This window comes from Loxodonta africana, chromosome 21 (genome assembly GCF_030014295.1).
Source record: "Loxodonta africana isolate mLoxAfr1 chromosome 21, mLoxAfr1.hap2, whole genome shotgun sequence".
Lineage (NCBI taxonomy): Eukaryota > Metazoa > Chordata > Mammalia > Proboscidea > Elephantidae > Loxodonta > Loxodonta africana.
In genome coordinates, this window is record NC_087362.1 from 30,720,004 (window position 1) to 30,735,364 (window position 15,361).

Genomic DNA, 15,361 nt, shown 5'->3' on the forward strand with positions numbered 1-15,361 from the left:
ACCCCATCGCAGCCCTTGAAATAAGTGTTGTCATCGTCACCCCCTTTTACAGGTAGGAAACTGATGCAGTGATTGGGTGGGGGGACACAGGGCCGCGTTACTGAGGGGACGGTGCTGCAGCCCCAGCTGGCTGTTGCGGGCTCAGACAGTCACCACTGCCTGGGTAGTCAGGGTCTGGACATGTCTCAGACAGTGCCTCTTGGAAGCAATGGAGCAGCATGTCTCATGCCGACTGTGGTGCCAGACTTCTTGTGAGGGCCGTAGAGCAGACCCAGCTGGTGGAGCACGTCATCTCCCACCAGAGTGCAGAGTGGAGCCATCAATGCTGGCGAGTATAGGAGCAGATATCAGGCTGGCTGGTGGCCCTCGAGGGCCCCAGGTGACCACCCTTTCAGAGATGTGGCCCTGTGTCTGTGCAAGACCTTGTGACATGGTGTGTGCCCTGAGCCCAGAGGCCCTGTCTTCCTCCCCACATGGGTAGCGTCACTGGTATCAGTCTGAGTGAGTCATGTACACCCCCCGATACCCCTACAGGAGGCCCCCACCCTCTCCTTGGTCCAAGCAACCAGTTCCTGCCCAGGAAGTCGGCGGCCCCAGGTAGCCCATCCTAAGCTGTCGGATGGGAGACGGAATGGAGGGTCTTACCTGCACACCCATCTGCCCAGAGATGCTCCCAGCAGGCAGCCTTAGCTTGTCCCTGCCCCATCCTCCCTGGCCAGCTCTGCAGCAATGTGAGGAATCCACCTAACTTCCCACTGGGCTCTGGGAGCATGCTGCTGGCACCCTGCTGTGCTGAGTCACCCTGATCTCGGAGCGCAACTCCTGTTGCAACTACGACTGTTCCATGTGTGTGTTGCTTTCAGTGTGGCCCATGTAGCACCGCAGTCACTGTACCAGGGACACGGCCTACAGCCCACCCTGACCTGTGGGCTCACCTGGCACTGGCCCCGACCTCCAAGGCCAATGTGGGGTTTGGCACTACACATGTACCCCCTTGACTGGTCACCACCACTGAGCTTGTCTGCTCCAGGGTACCCGATTGGTCTGTGTCAGCTTAGAAGAGCCCAGTGCAGCCGTAGGAGGCCCGCTGGCCCTGGCTTGGTCCCTGAGCTGTGTGACTGGCCTAAGGCTCCCGGGCCTGCTGGGCCTGGCACTCTCCTGGGCAACCTGGGCTGAAAGAGCAGGAACAGTTCAGGAGCCTGAGACATTCTCTCTTGGAGGGTTGGGTGGGATGCTGTGGGTGTCCTTTCTAGGGTGGGATCCCCTGTCACCAGTCCCACGTGCCACAACAGCTCTGTCCTCAGGAGGTACACTGGCTCCGATGATGGGTTAGGGGCAGCACTCCCAGCTCACGGATGAGGAAGCAGAGCCTCAGACATGGCAGGTCACTTGGCCGAACCGCATGTGCAGTCTGGGTAGGGTCACCCCTGTTTCTGGAACCTCAGGAACCCTCAGTATGCTCCCTGCCCTGCAGGACTCAGTGTCGTGTGAGGGCCCATCTGGTGTTTGCCATGCTTGCCGCTCCCTGCATGTTTGCATGTAACCATGTCAGCCCATCTAGACATGCGTGGACACTCAGGCCCCTGCACCCACTGGAGAGAGCTGTGTGGTCAGATGTGACTCAGCCCAGTTAGAAATTGGAAAGGACTGGTCACCCGGCTGTGCCATGTCTGTGAGTAACTTTTCACAGAAAGTTTGTGAATCAGCAGGCATGGGTGATGGCTTGGGGCAGGGTTTCCATTTCGTCTGGACTGTCGCTGCACAGCTTCTCCTGGGAGCAACACTGGAATCGCACACATTGTTTCCTCTGCCTCTGGGGAGCCCTCTGATCCCTCTAAGCCCCCTGCCCCCAATAGACGGTTTCAGGTTACAATCGCCTGGTGGTTCTCAGTGCTGAGCCCCAGGTTGAGCAGGCCCAGCTGGGGGCCAGGATCAATCAGCCAGCCATGGTCGTGGTGGTCAGCTGCACTGCTCAATGGCCTGGTGCCAGCCGTAGGGTTTTGGTATACTCGGGGGACCAGGCTAGCGACCACTTCCTCTAGGCTGTCTGCAGCCTGTGGGGGAATGGCAGTGGAGTCCAGGTAACAGGGTCCACCTGGAGTCTCGGCCCTTCCTGGCTGGTTCTGATAGCTGGGCCCCTTGCAGGGCAGTGCAGCCACGTATGGCCTCTGAATGTTGGTCTTGAAAGTCACATACAGAAAACTGCTCACTTCCTATAAAGACCGGGGAGGGTGGTCTTTGAGTTTCATGGGCCAGTTTGTTTTTGGTGAGTTAGTGCCCCAGCATTTACTTAGGGATGCTGGGGGAAGTGGGGGAAGGAGAGACTGCAGGGTCTCCCTCATTCACACCATAGCCTAGGGCCATTCCTGTGGGTCCTCAGTGATGAGAGAGACTGAGAGGGAAGCAGCCGAAGTGTGCAGGCCCTGGTCCCAGGCTCCCATGAGGGGGGTGGGCGGTGTGGTGTGGTTGTTGCTCACTTGTAAACAGGCGTGTGCACTTGAAGTGACACATTAGTGAGAGACATCACGTGCAGGCCATGGCTGTGACCAGAGCCCCCTCTGAGGCTACAGTGGTGGCCAAGAGAGGCCCAGGAGGCTAGGCTGGGGTTCCTTGATGAGGTCTTTCCTGGATGCTTGGCCCAGCTGGGAGCTGGGGCCAAGGATGACATCTGAGGCCCTGCCCTTGAGGCTTACACAGAGAGTGGAGATCTTTGTGGGGCAGAGGAGCAGAGGGACGGGAGACACCCCCTGGGGAGGATGAACCCTGCAGAGAGGAGGCCGCAGAGGCAGGCCAGGGCCCCTCCCACATGCCCTTGCGGCACCTTCCACTCTCCCACCTATCTTCGGTGTCCCTGCCAGCCTGCCCGGTAGGAAGAACCAAACTTAGAAGGACAGCCTCCCAGCCGGGCCTGTGGGGTGAGCCAGGGGCTGACTGCATGGCTGTCTGCTCACCCACAGGCGCAGCTCCTCCTGGGGAGGGTTGTTATCTCCCTGGCCCAGCTGCCTCTGAGCGATGCAACCACCATTATCTGGGGTGACAGCTCCCCCTCCCAGCCAGTGCAGCCGTGATCTGAGTGTCTTGGTCTGGCTGTGTCCTGCAGCCCCCCCATATGGCTGTTCCTGTTCCCCCAGTGTCTCTGCTCTCCACACAGGCCCTCCCTCTCCCCACCAGGCCTCCGGCATCCTAGCCAGGCTCATGGTGCTATCATCCCACCCTGCAAGTGTGGAAACTGAAGCCTCGGGAAGCCAGGCAGCCATTACAGCTGTGGCACTCATTGGGTGGAGCTGAGAGTCAGCACCACCCCCTCTCCCATGATAGCCACAAAAGCACTGGACCCAGAGAAGTTGGGTGATTTATTCAAGAAGGTATTACTCCTTGAAATTAAGAAAAAAGGGACCACCACCCTGGAGAATAATACAGCTTTGTGTACTCATCAGCCGAAGTCAGTGAACATTAACATTTTATCCTGTTAGGGCTCTTCTTTTCATAAAAGAAACAAAATGTTACTAAGTCCCTTTGTTTTCTGATGTCCCACTGCCCTCCCTGCTGCTGTCGCAACCCAGGGTGTGCGTAGGTGTTACTGTAAAGTGGAGGTCACCCTGGGCACCTGCTGGCTCTCCCCATCCCAGGGGAGGGTACAGGGCTGTTCTGCTTGGGAACAGCTGGTTGGATCACGGGTGGGGTGTGTGTCTCTCTTTCCCAATCGAGGGGCACTGGGGGGTACCCAGAAAAGGCCCAGCCATTCAGGGACTGCTGTGACCACCCCATAGCCGGGTACCTGTAGGCAGGAGCCTCCCCTCCCTTGAGCTTCGGTGTCCTCATCTGGAAAGTAGGGAGAAGTACCTGTGCGACCCTAAACAGGCTGCTGCAGCTAAGGCCAAAGCTGTTGGAGCAGGCCTGCCTGGGGCCACATTCAGTGCTGGTACACACTGTGGTTCTGGGGAGCCCAGGGCAGCATGCCATACTCCCTGAGGAAAACTGAGGCCCAGAGAAGCAGAGTCCGTGAAGTCTGCCTGGCCTCAGCCAGTGCCCTCCCCCACCCCTCTGGCATGGGGCTCCGCAGCAGCAAGCATGAGTGATGAGGTGATGCACGCTGCCAGCCTCTTTTAGAATCCAGGAAGCCTTGTGTGCCTCAGGGACAAGGATGCCTGCTTTGGCTATTATCACCTGTAAGGAAATGAGATGTCCCAGAAAAGCCACTCAGCTCACCCCTCATGGCGTAGGGTCCACACCGGGTGTCTGTGGACCACAGTGCCAGGCAAGAGTGGCCTGGAACCTCACTTACCCTCCGCCGCCAATGCACACTGGATGTCCAGGGAGCCTGGAGAGGGGACCCTCTACCCACCCTCCCCAGCCTGCCTTGACCTCCAATGCCAGTGCCAGGGGTGCAGGAACCAGACGGGCCCGACCCCTTGGTTCACAGCCCTGGGTCACAGCCTAAGTCAGCCACTGGGCCCACAGGACATTAGGCGCCACTCTGAGCCCTGTGTCCTCATCTGTGTGGTGGGGACTTAACAGCACCTGTCACCTCACTTGTCCCAAGGGCCTGGTTGAGCATGTCCCCTCCTCCACCCAGAGCCACTCAGTGAGAACACTGGTCCATTTAGTCCCTGTGTCAGCCCCTCCCTTGTCTCACCCAGGCACTTCAGCCCTCCACCAGGGACACTGTAGCTACCTTCACTGTGGTCATAGTGCCTGAGGTTCCTGTACTCCCTGAGATCTGGTCCTTGTTGTCTTGTTTAAGCCTGCACTGTCCATTTAAGCCTGCACTGTCTGTGACAGCACTCATGGCGACCAGGCTCCTATGGATGAGGGGCTACTTTCTGGGCCACCCCACATGGGAGAGCAGCGCCGGGCCCAGCCATCATAGCCCTGCTTTCTCACCCTGCAGAGGGGGCTCAGTGTAGTATCCTCGTGACAGAGTCGCAGCTAAAAGCCACTGCCTTCCATTTTCAATCTAACTTCCTTAGTGCAGAGCCCAGGCTCCTCAGTGATTGCCTTAGCCAGAGCTGCAGACAGCACATAAAGAAAACTGAGGGGGAGGGAGCGGGCTATCACAGTGTTGGTTAATTCCCTGCAGGCAGGGAGAAAAGAGCACTGAATTCCTGAAAGAACATGTGAGGGACATTTCCTGTTTTCCGTTTACCTGCTGTTGGTCTCACCCCATTAATTAGCATGGACTTATTTCTTGGGTCCTGTTCTTCAGATTGTAAAGTGACCTGTGATTAATCAGCTGAAGGAAAGCCACCTGGGGCCCTGAGGGTCAGCTCTGCTGGGAAAAGAGATGGATGCGAGTCTTTAAGACATTCTCACTTTGCTGCTGCACCCCTGGGATATGGCAGGATTTGAGTGGAGGGCTGTGGGGAGGGTGTCGCATGCATATGCCCTGGCGGGGAAGGCATCATACACATGTCCTACGGTAGGCATAAGCACAGGGTGGCAGGGAGGGCACCCCACGCATATCCGGCACATGCCAGGTAGTGGTCAACAGCTCACTCTTTGGGCAGAAGCCACCACCCGTAGCCTGAGCCCATATCCAGGGGTGAATATTCTGCCATGACTGATCTTGAGCAGCCACCTTGAGGTCGTCAAGCAGAGCTGGGAGAGGGTGGAGGTTCAAAACATAGTGTCCAGCGTAGACACAGAGAACCTCAGATAGGAGTGAGGGGGAGAAAATCATTAGGAAGCAAAGCAATGTGTTGAGTGTTCCTTGCCTTGAACTGACTCAGCTGCAACTGGCAACTGGTTATTCGTTGTCTTGGCTTCAGTGTAGAATACTTACAGATGCGTGTAAGCAGTGCCCATGTCTGACGGCTGCTCCGCACACCTGAACATCTCCATGGCCTCTCCATGCTCTGAGGCCCTCACAGGCGTCCAGGCAGGGCCCGCTCGTTGGGGAGCATGTGTTGAGCCCAGCCAGGCCCTGAGGAGGCCCCAAGTCCATCCTGACTCCTCCCCTTGCCCTGAGGAAGTTGTTTCTGATTTTCTAGTAAAGCAGCGTCAGCCTGGTTGCTGCTCCTAGGGGGTCAGGGCTGGGGGTGCCGGGGGCGGGGCTGGTGGGCTTAGGTCCAGGCTGGGTACCTGCAGCCTTCCTGGGGGCACCTATTGTCTCTCAGATCTTTAAGGCCAGAGTTATTGCCCTTGGGGGTGGCCCGTCCTGGGCTACCGGCCTGCGCTTGACTGAGCCCCTGTGGTACCAAGTCAAACCCTGGGTGCTTCTCGGGGCTGTGAAGGTCTAGCTGCCCCCTGCCTGGGCTGTTCCTAAATTCTTCCCTTTGTTCTTCGTGCTGTGTGTTTCTTGTTCTCTGCCGCCCTCGCCTATCTGGATCGCAGACCCACCTGTCCCCGAACCTCTACTGTCCAGTGGCGCTGCCCCAGATCCACTCATGGGGGTTCCAGCCAGCACTGATCTGTTCCCTAAAACTGCAGAGTCAGAACCAGAACTAGAGCACGTGCAGGATGTTTCCTTACTGCGCAGAGGCTGCCTGGGTGTCACCAGGGGCTGCTGAGGGGCTTGTGGGGTGGCATGGTTCTGCTTGTTGGAGGTCTTTGCCAGTAGGATGCGGCATGTGCTTGTCCCACATATCTGGCTCCTGCGGAGAGAGCTCCCACCTTCAGAAAGTGTGGCAGCACAGTGGCCAAGTCTGACCAGTCACGTGATGATGTTGAGTGAGTGCAAAGGTGAACACAGTAAGCCTCCAGGTGGCAAGTTGCATTTTAACCTGAGCCTCCTGGAGATCGAGGCATGGCTCTAAGGGTGGGGACAAGTGTAAGACAGACGTAGGTATGTAGCAGGTGGGGTGGTGGGAGAGTGGAGGAAAGGTAGGGCTGTTTCCATAGTCTCTTACTAAAAAAAGCAAATAAAAACAAACCCATCACCGTCAAGTCAATTCCAAATCATAGCAGCTCCATGTGTTACAGGGTACAAGTGCCCCATAGGGTTTCCAAGGCTGTAATCTTGACAGAAGCTGATCTCCTATGGAGCCGCTGATGGGTTTGAACCACTGACCTTTCAGTTAGAGACTGAACACTTTAACCCCAGTGCCACCAGGGCTCCTTAGAGTCTCTTAAGAGGTTGAAATTCATTCATCTAAAAAATAAATTCTTTATGACAGTCAGGGAGACCTGGGATTGTAGCTCTTTTGAATGTCAAGAATGTTTGGCTTTTTCAGTCTCTGACCTTGAACCTGGAAAACCATCTAGCTCATCAAAACAAGTCGTAGGAAATCAAAAACCCTGGAGGGGCCAGTATGGGGTGGGCCTCAGACTCGGCTGGGCCCTGCCTGGAGTAGGCCCAGGGGTCCTTGAGCAGGCAGGCCAGTGGGCGGCGGGTAATTTCAGTGCCCAGCGGGCCCCTCCCTTATGTTACTGGTGCTTCCCCATGGTATGTGTCCCGTGGTCACTCATTCTGCCCTCCTCTGTGTCCCCCAGTGCTGCTCACAGCTGTGAACTGCTACAGTGTGAAGGCTGCCACCCGTGTCCAGGATGCCTTTGCAGCCGCAAAACTGCTTGCACTGGCCTTGATCATCCTGCTGGGCTTCGTGCAGATCGGGAGGGGTAAGTGCAGCCCTTGGTCCTCAAGAGCATCCAGGTGGCCTACTGGGTCCTCCTCACTCCACAGGCAGGGCCAGGGGCCAAATCACCCTGCCCCTGCTGAGACCCGAGACCCCAACATCGCCCACAAGATGTGTCCCCATCGTAAGTGGGCCACAGGCTCCCCTCTCATCCCCCATCATAAATGGGCCTTGGGGTCCCTATGATGCTGATATCTCCCAAGACCTGTGTCCCCACCATAAATAGGTCATGGGGTCCCCGTTACCCCAACATCACCCACGACCTGTGTCCCCATTATAAATGGGCCATGGGGTCCTGATGACTCGAACATTGCCCATGGCCTATGTCCCCATCGTAAATGGGCTGTGGGGTCCCCTATGATCCCAACATTGCCCATGACGTGTGTCCCCATTATAAACAGTCTATAGCATCCGCCATGCTGTTCATTGCACAGGTCTCACATACAGTGACGACCACCTGGGTGAGGATGTAGGACGTCCCAGCACATCCTCGATGGTCGAGCAGGTCGTAGTCACACCTGCCGCTGAGGTTGCTGGAGCAAGAAGGCCCGGAATGGTCCAATCACTGTGCTTGGCCCCAGGCAGTACCCAGCAGACGGGTTAGCTTGTTACTGTGACTCCGAAACAGTCACTGAGCCTCCGCCAAGAGGAGGTAGACGGGGGTCTTGGCATCGCTGGTGGGAGGCAGGTAGTGAGTGCGTGGGGGGCGGAGCAAGGCGCTGGCACCCACCACCCTCAGCAAACGGGCTCTGCCTGCAGCGTACCCACCACTAGGCTGCCTTCGGGCTGGGAGTCCCTGCTCTGGTGGGGAAGGCTAGGGCCTGAGCTTCTCTCCATGACTCCGCCTTCTTGGCGTGAAGCTCCAGGCAGGCAGGGACCAGCATCTTCATGGAGCCCACCGTCCATGCACACCTCAGGGCCTCTGCCGTGAGTTGGCGAGTGGAAGACCATCACACGCGCAGCCATGTGTCCTCAGAGGGAGATCGTCCCAGGAATTCCGGGCTCTGTCTGCTCCCTCCAGCCCCTACTGGCTGCCGGGCATCTCACTTTGCGAGTCATGAGCAAGCCCCTGCGTTGGCATCCACGGATCGGATCACTATGTAGCTGTGCTCGTGCAGGGGTCTCCGCGAGGGCCATGTGGGCTGAATGCACCTGGGGAAGCGGACACCACAGCTGTGCCCCAGTGGGCCATCCTTGGGGTGGGGAAGCCACAGTGCTGGTCCCTGTGGGCTGGTGAAGCCAAGTGTAAATGCACCAGTGTGTGCAAAGTATCTAATGTGGCCCCTGGCAGGCACAACAGCTCCTGTGTCGTTGTCATGATCATGAGGAATGTCATGTGATCTCAAGGTCGACTGCACTCACAGCCCACCTCATTCCTTAAGGGCCTGCTTTCCAGCAGATGTCTACACGCTTTGTGATCTCAGGATCATCTGGCAGGTATTTAAAAGCCAGGGCTGGGCCCGGGATCCACCCTGGTCACCAGCAGTTCTGATCACATGGTCCTCCCGCCAGTCTCTGAGGACCTGGGCTTCAGGCTCTAGCATCTTCTCCGAAGACAAGACTTTATCTGATTCCTTGAGCATCCAGGATCTATTCAACCAGTGCCAAGTAACTTCCCCCTCACCCAGAGTTCAGGCCAGTTGGATCAGATGGCAGGTTTTCATGGGCAGAGAAGAATTCCTCCCTGGGCCTACAAAACTGCCCCACTGGGGAATGTCATTTGAACGAAGACTTGTGTGTGAAGGTATTTGTTTGGCTGGTCTGATGAGATGAAAGACAGACAGAGCATTCAGGAGGGGCCTGATTTCTGTAAAAACAAATTTCTGTAGAGATAGCACAGAGCTTTTGTTCCACGTGAATACAAAATATGTTTATAATTCTGTTTGCTGCTAAAAACATCCGCCTACCGTGCTCCCCGACGCAGTGCCTTTCTGGACTCCGGGACACAGTGCTATGTCAGCAGAATTCCTGGCTCTTTTCGTCTTCAGAGACATGCTTCTTGTTCCTAGATGAAGGCATTCACTTCCAGAGGACACATTGTTGAAATGTTGGCTTCTTTCTCTACAACAGTTGTCTAACTCTGTTTCCCCCTTGGGCAGCCTGCCTTGCTCTGAGCGAGTGCTAGAAGCACCAGAATCCTCGGGCACGGTAGACTGTGCCTGGTTGTGCTCTGGTCGATGGGTTGGCAGGGGCTGCTCCATGTCTGCAGACCTGTGGCCTTGCTGATTGGCCTGCATGCCCCTCCCCCTCCTTTTACCTTGAGTGCCCTGCTCTATCTGGGCCTGTAACCATGTGCCCCTGGTACACTGAGAGGGCCTGGGCCATGGAGCCCAGCGGGCCCAGGTTCCAGCCTGGCCCTGCTATCATCAGCCCTGGGGCCTCAGGCAGCTCACGCAGCCACTCTTTACCTTGGTGTCTTCAATGTTGAGTGAAGGCCATGAGCCCTCCCCCGGTGACTGAGCAGTCATTCACCCCACTGCGCCCAGAACATGACAATGACAGAAAGGCTGAGGTGGCCCTGCCGTCCCTGAGCAAGCCACAGTGCAAGACATGGAACAACAAATGACAAGCAGAGCTGCCCATGGGGCTGGTGTGAGAGGTGGACAGGGCTCCAGGCCAAGCCAGGGAGGACCCCGTAGAGGAGGCTGCTCTCGCTGGGGTCCGAGGGCAAGGAGGATCTCTAGATGGAGAGCATGGAGAGCTGTTGTGGGTGGAGAAGCTGGCTGTGCAAAGGCTGTGGGGTGTTTAAGGATCTCTGCCAGTGGAGCTAGGCTGTGGGGAGCGTGGAGGCAGGTGCGTGGGTCCAGAGTCCTGTGCGGGATCTGAACTTAATCCCAGCATTTCAGGAGGGGAGATCATGCTCACATTGGCATTTGTCGACTGGCTGACCATCTCACCAAGTGGGGGGGGGGGGCGGGGGGGTGGACAAGCTGGTAGAACAAGGGGCTGAGCATCAGCGTGTGGTAGAGGTGGAGCTGGTGCCCCTGAGTGAGGCAAAACCACAGCACGGACAAGTGCCCCACCTCTCTACCCCATCAGAGGATGTGTCCTGGCTGCTCTTCCCCTGCCCTTGTCTCCTTTCGTCCAGTGGCCCCTCACCTATGGCATCCAGAGAGCCATAGCCCCAGGGTCAAGCTGGAGCGTGGGTGGCGAGAAGCTTCTGCTCTGTGCCCAGTGGCCCTGGCCAGGTCCCTCCCGGAAGACAAGACAATGGGACTATTGTGCTTTTGTCAGGCCATGACATGTCCAGTGAGAGTACACCCTTCTGTTTCCTCAAGCGGTTACAGAGTAGACTGGACAGTGTGCAGTTAAAAGGCTTCCCTCCCACACGGCATCACTCAGCATTACTCCTGGCCAGGGAAGGAGACGTGCCCTTGTGCTGTGTGTGCAGGGAGGAGGCAGCCCAGTCAGTGTGGGCTGCGTCTGTGCCCTTGGCTGTTGAAGGTCACATACCCACATGGCCCCGAACAGTCCTCGGCCTCTGAGCCTCCATGGATGGCTGGTACTGGCCTGCTGAGCTACTTTTATGTGAGTGCCAATGCCCAAGACATGCTGTGCAACCAGCCACCGTGGCCTGGCTCCTATTGGCCACACACCATGGCCCCGTCTACATACTACCCCTCTGCGATAGCAACCAAAGGTCCACAGTGCTTCTTACACCATAAGACCCTGGATGAGTGTGTAACAGACACCCAGGCCTTGGCCTGAAAACGCACGGTTCGTAAGTTAACACCTCCTGCTCTCTTTCTTTTTTATTTTGAAATCATTTTTGATTTACAGAAAAGTTGCAAAAATACTTCCTAGCTAATTCATAATTAAAAGTCCTTGCCATCTCCATATCTGGAGCAATTTCATTGTTTTTTTTGTTGTTGTTTTTGTTTTTTCCAGATGTATATTTATTTTTATAATAATAGAAGGAATACTCTGTAGAAAGCAAGTGGAAAGTAATTTAATTTCATCAAAGACCTCTGCCTCACCCTCATTCTTTTATATCTGCACAGCCCTGTAACCTCTCTGGTCATTTTCTGATAGTGATTTGCAGTCTCCACATAGTCTCACCTTAGAATTAACAGGTCCAGTGCAACGAAATGCAGGAAACTCCAAACTTTATCTCAAATTGAAGCTTCTCACCTGCTCCCCTCACTCCTCTTGCTAAAGGAGGCTTCCAATTCTTACAGGCTGGAGGCAGGAAGACAGAGGAGAGAATGGGGGCAGGAAGTGTCTTTTTGACTGGAACTCTTCTGATCTGGCGTTGGGGCTCTCTGGGCTGGGTGGATTAATATTTCTCTTGATGTCTTGAACTCTTTTTATGTTTTAGAGTCCATCTTTTTTTTTTTTAATAATTTTTATTGAGCTTTAAGTGAACGTTTACAAATCAAGTCAGTCTGTCACATGTAAGCATATATACACCTTACTCCATACTCCCACTTACTCTCCCCCTAATGAGTCAGCCCTTCCAGTCTCTCCTTTTGTGTCAATTTTGCCAGTTTCTAACCCTCTCTACGCTCCCATCTCCCCTCCAGACAGGAGATGCCAACACAGTCTCAAGCGTCCACCTGATACAAGTAGCTCACTCTTCATCAGCATCTCTCTCCTACCCATTGTCCAGTCCCTTCCATGTCTGATGAGTTGTCTTCGGGAATGGTTCCTGTCCTGGGCCAACAGAAGGTTTGGGAACCATGACCGCCAGGATAGAGTCCATCTTTTAATTCTTCAATCATTTTTTGAAATATTGTGTTTTAGGTGAAAGTTTACATAGCAAATTATATTTCCATATAGCAATCTATACAAATTGTTCCATGACCTTGATTATACCTTTCACAATGTGTCAACATTCTATTTCCATTCTGTTTGTTCTGTTTCCATTAATTTAGCTTCCCTGTCCCTTCTTAGCTTCTGCTCTTTGTTTTAGGGTAAATGTTGACCATTTGGTCTCATAATAGCTGATTATTTAAGAGAGCACAGTACTCGCAGGTGATATTGTTTATTGTATAAACCAAGAATCTATTGTTTCGGTAAAAGGTGATTGCTGGGAGTGGCTTCAGTTCCAAGTTCAAAGGGTATCTTAGAGTCTAGGGGGTTCCTCTAGTCTATCCATCCAGTAAGCCTGCTTTTTTTAGGAATTTGAGTTTTTTTCTAAATTTGTCTCCCTTTCTATCCAGGACCTTATACTGTGTCACTGGTCAGAATGGTTGGTAGTAGTAGCCAGGCACCATCTAGTTCTTCTGGTCTCAGGCTAGGTGAGGCCGTGATTCATGTGGGCTATTAGCCCTGTGGACTAATTTCTTCTTTGAGCCTTTGGTTTCCGTTACTCTGTTTTGTGCCAGACGAGTAGAGACCAATAGTTGTATCTTCTGCTCTCTTTTAAGTCTCAAATCTCACAGTTGGCAGAAGCATTGAGCCATGCTCCTAGGTGGTCCTCTTTCTACCACACATGTTCACACGAGCACAGACTTGTGAGGTCAGGTTCATGTTTGAGGTGGACGCCAGTGCTAACAGCTACACTGACATCTGCCTCCCGGAGCGTGGGATAGGGACTGCAATTTGAGTCATAAACAACTGGAGACAGAAGATTAGACCTCAGTGGGGAAGTGGGACAGACTAGTGAGAAAATGAGATTCCAAACACACCTGTATGACTTATAAGGAACCTTTGTCCTGAAAGACCTCTGATGTTCCAGAAGTGATTGTGAGAAACTGGCCCAGCCCTGCACCCCCTTAGGGGGTCCTAAGCTTTGGAGATAGGGGTAGCGAAAGCAGTCTCAGGCCAGCTCCTGACACTTGGCGCACTCGCAGTGTTCCTAGAGGATGTGTAGCCTTGTATGGTGGGGAGCAGGCTGTCCACCCCTCCTCCAAGAAGTGCATGATGGGTCAGGGGAGCGGCTGTGAGGTAGGGACTGACTTGTGCCCCCTAGAGCCAGACCCTGGCCCTGAGACAGCAACACCCACTTGTTTTCTTCCTGGGTCGGCTTACTTGCTGGTGGCAGGCGGGCTCCCCCGGGCCACTCCCTCCCCTGCCCCTCACCTCCACCCCCCGCCGCCCGCTCCCTGCGGAAGTGTCTTGAGCCCAGCTCTCGGTGCTGCTGGGCCCACCGCTCCCACAGGGTCACGTCCAGCCTGCTGACTACCCTGTGACCGGGTGCTGCACTGGGCTCCAGGACAGATCACATGCAGGGCAGCAGGGGATGCCAGCAGGCCCCAGGCCCCTTCCCTCATCAGGAGACACTGGCCTTGCCAGGCAGGGGGTGGAGGTGGATGACCCCAGGGAACCCACATCTGAACCCTTGAGCAGAGGATCAAAGGCCCAAGCCAACCCGTGCATTCGGAGCTCATAAACAAGCTCAGGGCAACACTGCGCCTGCCCGGAATGCTGCGAGGAGCCTGGCCGAGCCATAGGAGCCGGCATCCGCAGGAGCACCCTCCCTCCACCCTCATCCTAGTCCTGTTCAGGGCTCATTGAGCACCTGAGGGATATCCAGTCACCTTCCTGGTGCAGGCGACAGTGTCTGGATAAATTGACAGTGCATTCTCACCCTATTCTGTCCCTAGTTGACCAAGGCTATAACCCTTGCTGGGAAGATGCACACCCTGTGTCCCAGTGTGGGAGCCGACTCAAGGTCCCCCTCTTGACGGGTCACCAGGTGACCTGCAGACCGAGTGGCTGTAGTGAGCTGCCCAGAGGCAGCATGCAGCAGAAAGAATGCCGCCCTTTACTCAGATGCGGTTCATTGCATGCTTCCCATACCAGGGAGGGCTCTCAGGCCATGGGGTTATCCAGGGCCTCCAGCCTCCTGTCCAGGAGTATGCTCTGAGCCCTGCCCCCCTGACCAGGAACAAGGCTGACATCATTTAGTAGGAGCACAGGATGCAGACCCAGGCTCGTCCACCTGACCCCGTTCTCTACGGAGCCTGGGGCTGGTACACCCCTTGCCCCTGGCCTTGAACCACCAGCAAAACCAGACATGCCGTGTGCCTGCGGCCAGGTCTTACAGGCCATTCCGTCAGATGTTCCCCCTGCGTTCAAACCAAAACCCACTGCCATCAAGTTGATTCCGACTCATAGTGCACCCCAAAGGGCTTCCAAGGCTGTAAATCTCTACAGAAGCAGACTGCCACATCTTTCTCCTGTGGAACTGCTGGTGGTTTCAAATCGCGACCTTTTGGTAGCAGTCAGTTGCTTTAACCGCTGCGCCACCAGGGCTCAGTTCCCCTGTGTTCAGGAACCCTAAACATGACTGGGCCCTGGCCCCACTGTGTAGATGGACAAATACGCTCAGACAGTTGAGGGATTGTCCCCAGTGGAGTCTGAGCCAGAGGCCAAAGCTGCCTCCCAAGTCACGGTCAGAAGCATGCAGAGCTCTGTGCCAGAGTGTTCCCAGCCCCAGGACATATCTGGGAAACGCTTGGGTCCTGAGAGCCAGCAGGTGCCTTTAATTTGTTGCAATGAAAAAACCTTCACCCCAACATTTTTGTTTGTTACTGTATTTTGCTTCAGGAACATTCCAGAACTTGTAGCATGACCTCCATGTAGAACTGTCTAATCCAGCATTCCATTCTGTTTGTTTGGTCTTTGCCAGGTGGTGTGTCAAATCTGGACCCCAAGTTTTCATTTGAAGGCACCAATTTGGACGTAGGGAACATCGTGCTAGCATTATACAGCGGCCTCTTTGCATATGGAGGATGGTAGGTTCCAGAATGTCTGGGTCCTTGACCCTGGGACACCCAAGCCATGAGTGTCCAAAAATCCTGACTCTCTTCGGCATCCACAGCCGTTTAGGAGAGTGGATG

The 15,361-nt window shown here is 55.1% G+C and overlaps 1 protein-coding gene across 1 annotated transcript in view; it reads left to right on the forward strand.

The window, feature by feature from the left end:
* SLC7A5 (solute carrier family 7 member 5) overlaps window positions 1-15,361 on the forward strand; it is a 32,203-nt gene that overhangs the window by 6,126 nt on the left and 10,716 nt on the right. The window contains exons 2-3 of the mRNA XM_003418067.4: window positions 7,432-7,557; window positions 15,151-15,256. Coding sequence (XP_003418115.1) covers window positions 7,432-7,557; window positions 15,151-15,256 — 232 coding nt within the window. The remainder of the gene's footprint in view (window positions 1-7,431; window positions 7,558-15,150; window positions 15,257-15,361) is intronic.